Source organism: Diuraphis noxia, unplaced genomic scaffold (assembly GCF_037042655.1).
Source record: "Diuraphis noxia isolate RWA-SAM2 unplaced genomic scaffold, SU_Dnox_SAM2 contig0005, whole genome shotgun sequence".
NCBI classification, from domain to species: Eukaryota; Metazoa; Arthropoda; class Insecta; order Hemiptera; family Aphididae; genus Diuraphis; species Diuraphis noxia.
Genome location: NW_028301715.1, coordinates 16,462,291 through 16,476,189, shown reverse-complemented (window position 1 = coordinate 16,476,189; position 13,899 = coordinate 16,462,291). Strand labels below are relative to the sequence as shown.

Sequence of the window (13,899 nt, the reverse complement as noted above, 5' to 3'; positions counted from 1 at the left end):
AAGTTGTTTGCGGGGAACGACGTGACGTGATTCGCGTGTTCCCGACAAATTATCGTGATGGGATTTCTAATAAATAAAATACTTTCATGTCAGACAAAAAAAAAACCGATCGTAAGTTCTTTGACGACATATGGGGGTTGTTTTCTTCCCCGTTTAAATCGCCGCCACGAGTGAGCAACATATAAAATAATTGTTGATAATATTATATTATAAATATAAAATCGTATATTATAGTACATCATTCTTTCTTGTTGATCGTTTTTTCCAAACATTCAAAAAAAAAAAGCTAAAAAAGGCGGGTAAAAACTACAGGGAACCCGACACTTACAACGTACAACGGGGAGGTTTTCGGGACGCGGCGGCCACGGGGAAGCCCCAGGAAAATGTATTAAACAAACACGCTCGGAAGACCTACAAAAGAAACGAAACTTTCGCGATTAATCGAATTAACCGTCGCCAAGATTTGAAAACGATACCGTTTTAAATTCGAACGTGCGTGTAAGTCTATCGTACGACGACGACGATGTTGACGATAATAATTAGATAATAATAATAATAATAATAATAATGACGACGACGATTAACCGGTCTGCTGCAGCGTAACTGCACTAAAACGCAATAGATTATTATAATATTATTGTGTATCGATTATTATGTATATTATATGTTTATGATTATTTGAGAAAATTAGAATACGATTTTTCCCTAACTGTTATGTTTACTCGTCAACCCTGACACCGATGCACTTGCGAAAAGCCAAGCTGATGTTCTTCTGGGTCCGGTACCCGAGCTCGGCCATCCTGAAGATGTACTTCCCCGACATCAAGTTCAACAAGAACAACACCGCACAACTAGTCAAGTGGTTCTCAAACTTCAGGTAAGCAACCACAAATTTTTGTCCAACACCTATCTGGTACCTATAAGCGTAGTGAATATTGCTATTATATAATTGTTGATAATGTAGTAATCGTTCGGAAGAGGATGATGGTCGTCGTGGCGTTTTTTTTTTTTTTTATCGAAACGCGAATTTTTTTTTTTTAAACCTTATATACCTGTGTCGTAAATATAATATACGTTCACGGTTCATAAAACACGAAGAAAAGTAATTCATCCGAACCATGTGGGTGATAAATTAATTCCAGCTTTCTTTTCGTCAACGTATATGCGGGCCACGTCCCATTTTTTTTTAAATTAATATATATATATATATTTTTTTTTTGTAAAGCACCTGCTTTAAGTGTTTGCCCTCCCATCCACCCCCCTGACATAATACGTAAATAATTATAATATATTATATTATTTTAATTCCGTGTGTACAATACACGTGTATACCTATGTTATAATATAATACATAAAATACGCGCGCGAATGTGAGTGTGCTGCTCAGTGCTCACACTTACTTGCACACAGCAATAATATTGTAGGTATTTACTTTTACTGTATTATTATGATTATTCGAAGGACGGGATGAGCTGTCGCGGGAATATCGTCGGCGCAAAAAAAAATGGCGAAACGCGCGATACGACATGTGCATGATCACAATATAATATTATATGATCTCGTTTATTTCTCGTTTCCTTGCCGTATACATATTATTATTATTACTATCATTATTATTATGCGACGTGGAATGGGTCGGTGCCGAGGAGATGAATTTTAACGCTTTATTTAACATATTTTTTTTTATATATTTCTTTTGAATCGGTCGCCTAATTAACGCGCAATGCTAGTGTTGCATATAAATATTAACAATACGATCGTACGGCGTTTTCCACTTATTATTGTCTATTTCTTATATTAAACGCGTATTCACGTGTGTGTAAATCGTGTTAGGCCATCCATTAAGTGCAGGTCGTGTTTACAATGTAATGTATTAATAAGCGTATTAAACACACGCCGCTGCAGATATGGTGACATCGCGAACGAGACGAGTATAACATTATAATCATACGCGATTATTATTACGACAACGGCATATAAAATAATATCATGTAAAATAAATTCGTTATAATATAAAGCGCGCGACGTTTCGAATTCGACGGGGGAACAAAATATAACGTTTCGTTAGGTACGGAAACCAAAAAATAAATAACAATAATAAGTTTTAACGTCGTTTGCGGAGGTTAAAATAAGGCAATGATGATGGGCTTAAACGAGTTAAAAATGTTAGTTGACAAATTGAGAAAATGTCAACTATGTATGTTTATACATTTTTTATATTAAATTTCTATCAGCTCAAATTCTTATCCACATTGATGTTTACTTTTAATAAATAACGAGTCGCTTTCAACCTGCAAGTTCAATAGTTACGTTTATTTATAAATAATTATCAATGAGATAAATGATGATGGGAAATAATAAAAATCTAATTCTTAAATTTACTTCTCGCTACCTAACCAAAATACTGTCTAATTTAATTATTTATTTTTGATGTCGGTACAACCTTATTTAATTTTAAGCCGTCCATCATTGACTAAATTTAAATGTTATAATGAAACTAACTCAAATTCGAGCTGCAGTATAAGTTTGTTGTAGGTTGTTTGTGACATTTAACTCGGTGGAATTAAATTTAAAAAAAAATTATCAAACCATTAGAAATCAAAACTTTTTCAAATCTATTCCACCGACTTGACTTAACCAGCCATGTCAAAATGGGGAGGGGGGAGTACGCACATCGCCGCATTCATTGGTAGGTACCCAACCTAACCTAACCTCGTTACGTACAATGTGTACGCCGTGCGAAGGGCGATGGGTGGGTGCGGATACACACTCATAATAGTAATATATATATATATATATATATCACACATGATAATAATTCATAATAAATCTCTTTGCACGATGTGAAAACGGCGGCGGAAAATTTTTGTTTTAACCGCGCACGAGCATCTACCCCGCCCCTGCACCATAATATATTTTATAGAAATGATTGGCTTCTCACCGCCGCCGCCGCCGCTGCCGTCCGTTTACCTATATATAATATATACAGTACGCAATATCAACATCATATACTATATATTAAATAATTATTACCATCATCGTATTTATTATTGTTAAAATATCATTACACTCGTAATTCGTGCACACTATTGCTGCAATACGAAAGGCGTATAAACATAACATCCCCATCCGTCTTCTAACCGCGGCGGGGCTGTTCTTCGCCACTATACATTATGCCTACACACATCTACCGCCCATCATACACGTCATGTTATATTATTTTACGCGCACGTGTCTATTATATAATTTCGCACACACTCACAACACCATATAATACGGTATCATATTAAATTTTATCGAGTGCGAGCGTTTCGGAAAAGCGCAATATGCTTGTAATATATAGGTACGGCCGTATTGTGCACCGCACTCGAATCGACTCGATCCGCTGATTTCAATATTATTATTATTATTATTATTAGCATCATCGTAATCGAGATGCACACGACGGCTGTAATATAAATAATATTATAGAAAAACATAAAATATATAACATACCTACCGTAATATTATTATTATTTTATTGTATACAACTCTCTAGCGCCCGCTTAGTCTCTTCACCGCAACACATCGTACAACGTTCGAAATAATAATAATAATAACGACGTCGACGTCGACGACGACGACGACGATGACAATATTATAGCAATAATACGTTATAAAATGCACTTCGCCGCGATGTTTCCGATGCGTGCTCGAGACGAGTGTGCCATTTATATGTATATGCGTAGTATAATGCATACACAATCCTCCGATTTTAATTATTATTTTAAATTTTTATCATACCGCGATAGCGATATTATACATTATTAATCGTGTCCTTTTTTTTTTCTGTTTTTTTGCTACCGACAGAGAGTTCTATTACATTCAGATGGAGAAATACGCGAGGCAAGCCGTCAGCGAGGGTTTGCAGAGATCCGAAGACATACACGTCAACAAGGACAGCGAGATCTACAGGGTGCTCAACTTGCACTACAACCGCAACAACCACATTGAGGTATGCCTCTGCCGCCATCACAAAAACGAGTGTATATATTGCGGTACACCCGAACCGGTAAATTATACCGGACATTTTTTTTTTCTTTATTTCTTTCGAGATTCCCAACACCATTTTTTGGCCATCATATTATATTATTAGAACATATCATAATATTATTGGTCGATGATAGTGTACACATTATGCACCACACTCATCGTCGTATTCGACTGTATTGATGACTGTGTTTGATTAAAATCGAACGGATTGACAACGATTGCAATACCACGCGCAGTACTGTTGTTATACGAATATTTTCATATATATTGTATAATATATATCAAAATCGTGCGGTGTTCAATAGTTTTAAAATTTAAATGATTTTATTTAAACCTCAAAGGTGTACTATACTGCAGGCATATCGCTCGACCGGTCGAACCTAATCGTTTATATAATATGTAGATTTACTATAATCATTATATTATACAATATATTTATCGTGTTCGGTGTGATGTGGTTCTGGTTTTTTATTTTTCCTATTTTTTTTTTTTTGTCTCAGGCACCTAGCAATTTCGAGTATGTGGTCCAGCAAACGTTGCGCGAATTTTTCGTGGCCATCCAGAACGGAAAGGACACGGAACAGTCGTGGAAAAAATCCATTTACAAGGTCATCTCTCGCATGGACGACACCGTCCCGGAGTACTTCAGGTCTCCGAACTTCCTCGAACAGCTCGAATAAACGGTATATAATATTATATGTATACATCATGTATATGTATATATGTGTGTGTGTGTACGCACAATATATATAATATATATTTGTATATATAATACTACGTTATATACACGCATTCGACATCGCGTCTGTAAACTGTGCTTTTTTTTTTAAGAAATTTAATAATTATATTATCGTTTTCAATGAGAAAAATGAAAGCTCAAAACATTGAGTTTTTGTGATGGGTTATATTATATTCTATATTATGCATTGTTGTGTACAGTCATTTTGAAAACAAATTTTATAACATTCATTATGTTTTACTTTTGGGTTTCCAAATATTTTTATAAAACATTAAGGGCGGTCTCTTTGTACAAAGAAAAAATAATAATATTATGTTGTACAAAAAATTTGAATTTATCATTACTTATTTTATTTTTATATAATTATATATATATATATATTTTTTAAAAAGCAAAATTATAATCGCTTAAATATTGAAATTGTATATATATGGAATAGTCTAAATGTATATAGGGAACAAGAGACCCACCAATTTTTATTTATAAAAAAAAACCAATTTTACGATGTATAGTAGAGATATTATTGCCCCAGCGATGGGTCGGTTAATGTACACAACATATTATTTATATATATTAATTGATTGTTAAAAACTACATTTTATTCACACGGGGTACCCATTTTATTATTATTATTATTATTATTATCATTATTATTATTATTATTATTATCATTATTGTCATTATTGTCATTATGATTATTATGTACCTATTATTATTTTTAATTTTACATCAATGTTTATAGGTTAGGTTATATTGTTATTTCACAATTTTATAGCACTTGATAACAAACAAAACAATTTCTAAACAAAATTAACTTGCCTGCTAAGGCGTTCAAAAACTCCCCCCCTCCCCCCACTCACGTGATCTCACATTATTCCAATTATTAATTATCTATAGCTTAATTTTTATTTTTAGTTTATTTTATTTTATTTTATTTATTTTATTATTATTATTTTTTTTTTTTTTGGTGTGGTGAGTTTCTCCTAGTCAAATAAATTAAAAAATAAAAGGATCATATATATATATTATCAATAATAGTTCTTATAATATTATAATTTCGTCGTTATTATTTTATCATTATTGTCATTAATACGTCATATGATATTATTATCACCGTTTAGTTTTCCCCATCCGCTAGCGGTACCTCCGCCGACACACTCGGACCATATTTCCAATAACATACATACATATTATAATATCATAATATATATAATATTCAGAACACAACCAGTTTACAGACAGTTTACAACTCTCAGCATATTATCTATATAATATTTCTATATACAGACTATATACACAATGGTATATATACACACGTACGTATTACGTACACACCATCACACACACACAACACACACATCATACACTCACGCAGTCTTACACATACTCAAATAATATAAGTAGGTACATACATCGAATATATTATTATATTATATACAAATCGAATACTACACATACTTACTGTATATTATACGTCACACACACACATATAATATTATTATAATATTATTAAATAGAGTATATATATATAGGTACTTACGTAATTATATTATATATACACATATAGACATACGCAGGCGCAAAAATCTTATACGATACACTCGAAGGACATCGCACACATCATATATATATATATATACGGTCTGTGCACACGGACCTGTAGGTATATACATATATAATAATTTTTTTTCGTTACATTTGTTTCGTTTTTTTGTTCGCCGCATATATTTATATACATACGTTTCGGAGGAAATGTTTTTTTTTTTTTTTGTACTTTTCTTCCGTCGACATGATTTTACGCTCGTGTATATTAATTTATTTTCCGCGCAAATCACGCTTCATCATCATCCATACACACATATTATATAATACAAACAACCCTATATCGGTATATCCACACACACGCAAACGGATATTTAGAACAGACAGACATGAGTTATTTAAAACACACACAGACAGTTAATAATTTGATATCATATACGTTACAATAATTAGCAACGAAAAGAAAATACACACTATACATATATATATAGTTAAACGCGCGCGCCGAACTCCGGTGATGGGCGGCGAAAAAACCAGCAAAGACTCGCAACGATTCGCCCGGTATAGTCTGCAAAAAATCGGATTTCGGAACGTTTTTCGCCCCCCCCCCCCTCCACTTGCCCCCCGAGATTGCGCGTAAGTTTCAAATGCAGTTTCAGTTACATATACATATATATATACAAGCGTACGCGAGTGTATATAGCAAAAGTCCGCTCGCAAAACGGACTACCATCACTCGCGCACACACGACACACACACACACATTCTCACTCACCCACCCACGCACACACACACACACACACACACAAACATACAGACAGATCGTAATGACCCCTAAATATATATGTGTGTGTGTGTGTCTACACGCAGACAGACGCAGTTATTACAGACAAAATCATGAAACGGTCGACTTTCGGTAACTCAAATTTCGTGTCGGGGTGGAATAAAATATTCGCGTCGATTCAAATTTAAAGACGTGTGGGATACGCATACACATCGTCAGCGGAAAACCGTTTAAATATTTTTCGAGTTTCAACAGTTACCGACTATAATAAGTCGACTGCACTATAGATACACACACAGGCACACACACGCCCTCACACACAGACACACATTCGCGCAGGGGATATATTGTATATTATATTATAATATTTTCTATAGATTTAAACCGGTTCGGACGCACATAGGAAATATGTGCGACAATAATCAATATTATTACTAGTAATAATATACAGAAACAAAAAAACGCGTCTATTGTACGATACACACGTTTTCGAAAAATGGCATTGTAGATTTAAACAATAATATATTATATTATTATTATTATTATATTATTACGATATAACTCTAATATTATTTTTTATTCGATTTTTTCACTACTAATACTACTACTACTACTACTAAATATACTACTAATAATATAAATACTACGCGTAATACATTATTAATAATATAATAATAAAATAGAACGGATAAGGTTTCAGGTTGAGAAAAAAGTCATTTTTACTACATATAAAATATAAAATAATATTATATACACAGTGTGTTAAATTTGATTTTTGCCGGTTTTTTGTTTTTATTTGGTTTTTCACGAGTTAACTATATGTTTAAGTTTCGATGGTTTTTTTCGTTCGGATGTGCACGAAAAGAATCTGTAAACTATGTACTAGTCTTTTGTTTTATAATGATTTATTATGTTTTACAATAATTATTATTATTTCTTAATTTTTAAAATAGTTGAACAGTTTTTCGAGTGTGCTAGGATAATATTATATTTACAATAATAATAATTAACATAATATATGAAAAAAATTTTACTCATAGTCATACGCATAACAATAATAATAATATAATGTAACATTTTTTTTTTAATAATAGTTCAATAAAAGCAGTTATGCCCCGGGCTATATAAATATGCTATTGTATAGGTATGATAATATAATATTATTATAAGTTTTATTACGTTCATTGATATTATAATTATTGTTTTTACTCGAACAATTCGTGTTGTTGCTGTTTTCTTTTTTACTCTTCTTCTCGTCATCTTATAATATATAGGTACGCGCGACAGCCATATTATATTACGTTTATCATTATTATTATTTTATTTATTCCCCAAGACTGATGACTTACCCATCCACACCGTCGTCCAACGATAATTTATAATAATATATATATATAGATAGACATACATGTACTGCAGGTACATATGTTGTCGTAATTAGGGGGCGGAGGACTCAGGAACCTAAAATGTACAATTTCTGAAATTTGTCGACTTTCGAAGTATTCATTTTTTGCCTCCTTCGCCCTCTCGAAATGATTGTAGGCGGTTTGCGCCTACAAATATATATTATTATAAATATATGTATGCGACGGTATAGGTATAAGTTTGAGTTCATTAACTGTAATCGTCTTAGAGTAATAAAGTTATTTTATTTCTGTTGTCCTTTTGCAATGACGTAGACCTTTTGAAAATGATTTTTTCCTGTTTTCTGTTTAAATACATTTTTACGATATATTTTGTGCGCCTATAAGACGCACAACGTTGCAGCTGATGATGTTGGTCGTCTTGAAAATGTCGCGTGACTTTTGTTCAAGTTTTTTTCGTCTCCTATTCGATGTAACATATTATTATTATTATTATTATTATTATTATTATATTATTATTATTTATACAGAAAGCAACGTAAAGATGAAAAAAATGTGGCCTGGGGTATCTATATATATGTATAATAGTACGATATTAACATGCCTTTTTTTTATTTTCCCTTTCGTTAGCGTTTCTTTATATTTAACTATTATCAATTTTCATTATTATTATTATTATTAAAATAGTCCAAGTTGTTTTCTCGTATTGTATTATTTATTTATACGATAATATTATATATATATATATATACTATCACGATCAACAGTACATATTTATAGGTGTGCCCACACCTAATACAATAAATTGTAATAACAGTCAAACCGTAATAATATTTATAACTAACCGTAATTATTATGACATATTATATATATTGTATATGTGTGCAGTATATGTGTTCCGGAAACGCTCGCGTTACACACGTCACACTCCTCATTTATGTATGAAATAATAGTTATTATGTATTATCGCATTATATACTCTAAAATATAACATTATATATATAACTATGTAATATGTCAATGATGATGTACACGTAATCCTCATATATACATATATATATATATGTTTTGTTTATCTCTTTTTTTGTTTGTTTTGTTGTCTTTTTTTTTAATGATATGTACCTAATGAAAAGAAAAAACAAAAGTAAATTAATATAAAATAAATGACCTAAACACGAAAATCACGTCTACACTACTATTATTATGTTGGTGATGTAGTTTCCTAAACACTCGTTTATATAGATAATACGGTGCTGCATGTATAATACTTACTACAGGCACGTCACTCGAAATAATTATATACAGGGTGATTCTTTTATCAAACAACACTCATTATTTAAAAAAGTATTGACTTTTTTCAATTTTTTTTTTTTCAAAATTGTAGATTTACACTCTTCTTGAATTGTTTATTATTTTTATATTTTTCACCCTTATATTTATTATATACACCACCATCAACTTTTGATTTTCAAATGGTAACCTGTACTTCAAATTTCATAAATTAATAAAGCTATTTTTTTAATTAATTATTACGTTAAAATTTTGAATTTAGCGCTAATAGTTTATGAGTTATAGGTATTTAAAGTTTAGATTGGCAGAGTGGAGTGGTACGGGGTTACCCCGCAAAATGTTTGTCCACTACTCCGCTTGTCTAAACTTTAAATACTTATAACTCATAAACTACTAGTCCTAAATTCGATTTTTATGTATCAAAATTTTTAGAAAAATATTCTGCTTTGGAATATGAAATTAAAAAACTATGTTGCCATTCAAAAAAGTAAAAAACTTAAAAAATGATAAGGATAAAAAATATTTAAAAATATAATTTTTTAATAAAAGCGTTGGTTTTTTAACAACTTGAAACTATGTAAAACAATATTTTGAAAAAATTCAATCCTTTTATAAATAATGAGTGTTGTTTGATAAACGAATCACCCTGTATAGTATTTAAAAAAAAATAATAATAATAATAAAGATTTCATACTGATTTGAGATTTTTAGGGAAAAAATCGAATTGTGTGGGTCAAGTCGAGTCCATCGAATCGATCTACAGAAAATAAGCAAATGTTCGCATAGGCGCAACTATAGGATCAATTTTTTTTTTGAGGGGGGGGCTAGAGTTGTCCTTATAAGTCACACTAACCCTAAATACACAAATAAATGCATATGATATTATGATATTAAAATATTTTAATTAAGTTAATATTCAATAAAATACTAATTTTCTATTAGCTGCGCCAAAGTTTATGGAATGTGCAACTTGGATAATAACTGAAATAATAATAATTTTAGGTTTTTTTTTTATTCAAAAAAAAAATTTGCCAATTTTATTTCTATGACGAATAAAAAATTCCCCAAACTGTTAATTAAGCGCCCCCTGATCAATAATAACAAAAATAGAAAAATCATACAAAAAAGTTTTCTTTGTTATACGTAAGATTGTTTTTTATTTGGCGTTTTTGGTGGAAAAACAAATCATTTATGATGATTATAGTTATATAATATAATATGGTTGTATCAAGTATTAGTTATATTGTAACATTGACATTTTTATCTGTATATACTAAGTTATTATATGAATATATAGGTAATATACCTAATGTATTTATGAGGTATACTACTGTTTAGATCAGGGTTTCTTGACCTTTTTTTATGTTACCACTCCCTTGAGTAGGAATCAATTCTTTAACGCCCCCCCCCCCTATATGAAAATTCTATAATTAATGGTATGTGGGCTGAGGAATAAGAAGGAAGTTGATGATTTGGAAAATTTGGAAAAAAATTTGAATAATTATCTAATTATTAATCTTTTATTTTTCATATTTTTTTAAATTATAGTACTAGTAAATTAATTAAATTTTAAACATTCGAAAAAACTCAATAATTTATCAATTTTATTTTATATTGCTTTTATTGTTTTTGTAGACACGATTTCAGTGATATGATGATTGAACTTGGTGGTTTTTTGCAAGATTTTCGACATTAGGAGGTTAGATACTCGTTAACATCATAAGTCGTAATTCGTGAGATAATAAATTTGTCAACAATGAAAGATGAGTTATTGTACATTGCTCAACACATATATAGTACCTATTAGTAACTGATAGTAAGTTATTGTGTGGATTATCAAGTATGAATTATTTTTAGGTAGCACCATATGTACAACGTTTTTACGGTAATACATTATGCTTGCCGCCCCTCTACCGCTCAAAACTAGTTCACCGCCCCCCCCCCCCTATCACCCAAAACTAGTTCAATGCCCCCCAGTGACACTTCACCGCCCACTGGAGGGTGGAGGGCGATATCACCCCGTTGAGAACCACTGGTTTAGATACTTAATTAATATTAGTGTGCTCATGTATTTACATTGCGTTTAAGATTGGTCATAGTAATTATATGAAATTGAAGAACGGTACTTAGGGGTGTGTTTCGCATACATAGTTTTAGCACCCCCATGCAGTGTTTGGCCTCTAGTTTTGCGCCTATGGTCGCTGATGATGTTTGAACATGCGATGGGAATAAATTGTAGAAGAATAATTTTCTTATCTGTCTCAGCGTGTATCATTATAATATCACACGATTTGACTGATACTGTCTTAGATCGTAAATTATTCTATAAAAATGTATCGAGACGGTAGATCACAATATAATAATGGGCGTCACGCGTTTGGGCGAATTTTTAAAAATTGCAATGTGTTTGGGCAATTTAGCATAATGCGTTTGGGCGAGTGATTTTAAAACATTGTAATGCGTTTGGTCGACCATTTTTTAATTATTTTGAATACCCTGGGACGCTGTATTTTATCAATCCATTTTACCTCTTATTTTTACAGACTTGGGACTGTCCATGAATTCCACGGGTATGATTAAAAATGGATTGTTTATATTTTATGTGTGTGCGCGTGAAATTAAAAATTGAAATGATTTAGATTTTTTATAAATGCAGTTAAAATATAATTAAAATTGAAAAAATATATTTGTTTTTTGTTTTATCTTATAATCATTACAATTTTATCTTTAATATTGTGTCGCTGCACCGTCCGCACTGCACATCAATCACTTGTTTAATGATATTGAATCCTCAGTAGGTACTACGTCGAACCACGACCTTATTCGCTCACTAATTATGTGCAATCTAAAGATAAATGATAAACAAAATACGAAAAATAATAATCCCGATCACAAAATTCAGGAATAAAAAAAATACATTGTCTCGCCCAAACACATTATAAGAAACTCGGTTAACTCGCCCAAACACATTACTTTTATTATACAGATAAAAAGGCAATTCGCCCAATATATGTATCATCTCACGAGGTACACGCTAAGATGGACTATATATAATACGAGCTTTGGGGAGGGGGGAATCGATCACCTCCCCTCAAATACGTGTCAGGTACATGCGTGCAGTCGGTACCGGATCTAACTTGGGGGGGGGGGGAATTTTAAATTCGGAACCTGACCTCTTCGGAGGCGCCAATATGTCTGTGTGATGGGGCGCATAATTTGTAGATCCGAAGAAAAAGGAACCCATTACCCGACGAATCCCGAACAGGATCTTGCAGGAGTTTGTGCAAAAGTTTCCGAAAAGAAAATAATATATAACGCACATGCATATATACAATAGTATACACACAACCGGAAGTTTCGACGCGGTCGGCGACGGCCACACTCGTCGTCTTTTCGGGTTGTCTACCTATACCTATATATATGTATAACCCGGAAAGAAATCAATTAAACTCGAGAAGAATCTTAACCCTGCAGACGGCGCCCTCGCCTCGCTTCCGGCATAGTAGATGTTGAGCTCGAGGGTTGTTCGTGCACGCGTACATACATACCGCAGGATACCGCGTGGCGTGATGGTATATACCTACACACATCACTCGGCCTCAATCAACATTCCTCGGATTAGTTTTAAAGCGACCAAATTACTCGCGCGGCACTCGACCGGGTTAGGTTAGGCGCTAGGGTGGAGGGGTGTGGAGGGAGTGTGGGAGAGCCGAAGAGTAAATCGGAAAAAAAAACTTGCGCTCTGTTTTGGCCCGTGCTCGGCGAGACACGCCGGCGACGACGTATCGTCACTCGTTCGCCGTACCGCAGCGGAAGTAGGCAATCGGATGTACATATTAAATATTATTACAGCTAGGTATCCTTCAAGACGATAAGTAATAAAACGATCCAGATGCGAACACAAATGACTGGAACGAATATTATAAAAAACCGATAACGTATTAGGCATACCTAATAGTAATAACAACTAATAACTACTGAGCATTTGTATATGTGTACGAAAAAGTCTAAAAAAGTATCTAAACATGCCGTACATATACATATATGATATATGGGTAATATGCAAGAAAATGTATTGTTTAAAATTTAAAATGTACAAATCAAACCACTTGTAATAATAAATTATTTAATTACTTGATAAACAAACA

At 32.4% G+C, this 13,899-nt stretch overlaps 1 protein-coding gene across 2 annotated transcripts in view; it reads left to right on the top strand.

The window, feature by feature from the left end:
- The window catches only part of LOC107162974 (homeobox protein prospero-like), a 53,274-nt gene extending 47,448 nt beyond the window's left edge, over nucleotides 1-5,826 (top strand). Inside the window, exons 3-5 of one of the 2 annotated variants that reach the window (XM_089228274.1) lie at nucleotides 723-877; nucleotides 3,850-4,051; nucleotides 4,533-5,826. In XM_089228274.1, the coding sequence (XP_089084400.1) occupies nucleotides 723-877; nucleotides 3,850-4,051; nucleotides 4,533-4,712 (537 nt within the window). In that variant the 3' untranslated portion in view covers nucleotides 4,713-5,826. The remainder of the gene's footprint in view (nucleotides 1-722; nucleotides 878-3,849; nucleotides 4,052-4,532) is intronic. The other variant, XM_089228275.1, reaches the window with a different exon arrangement.
- The last annotated feature ends 8,073 nt before the right edge of the window (nucleotides 5,827-13,899 follow it).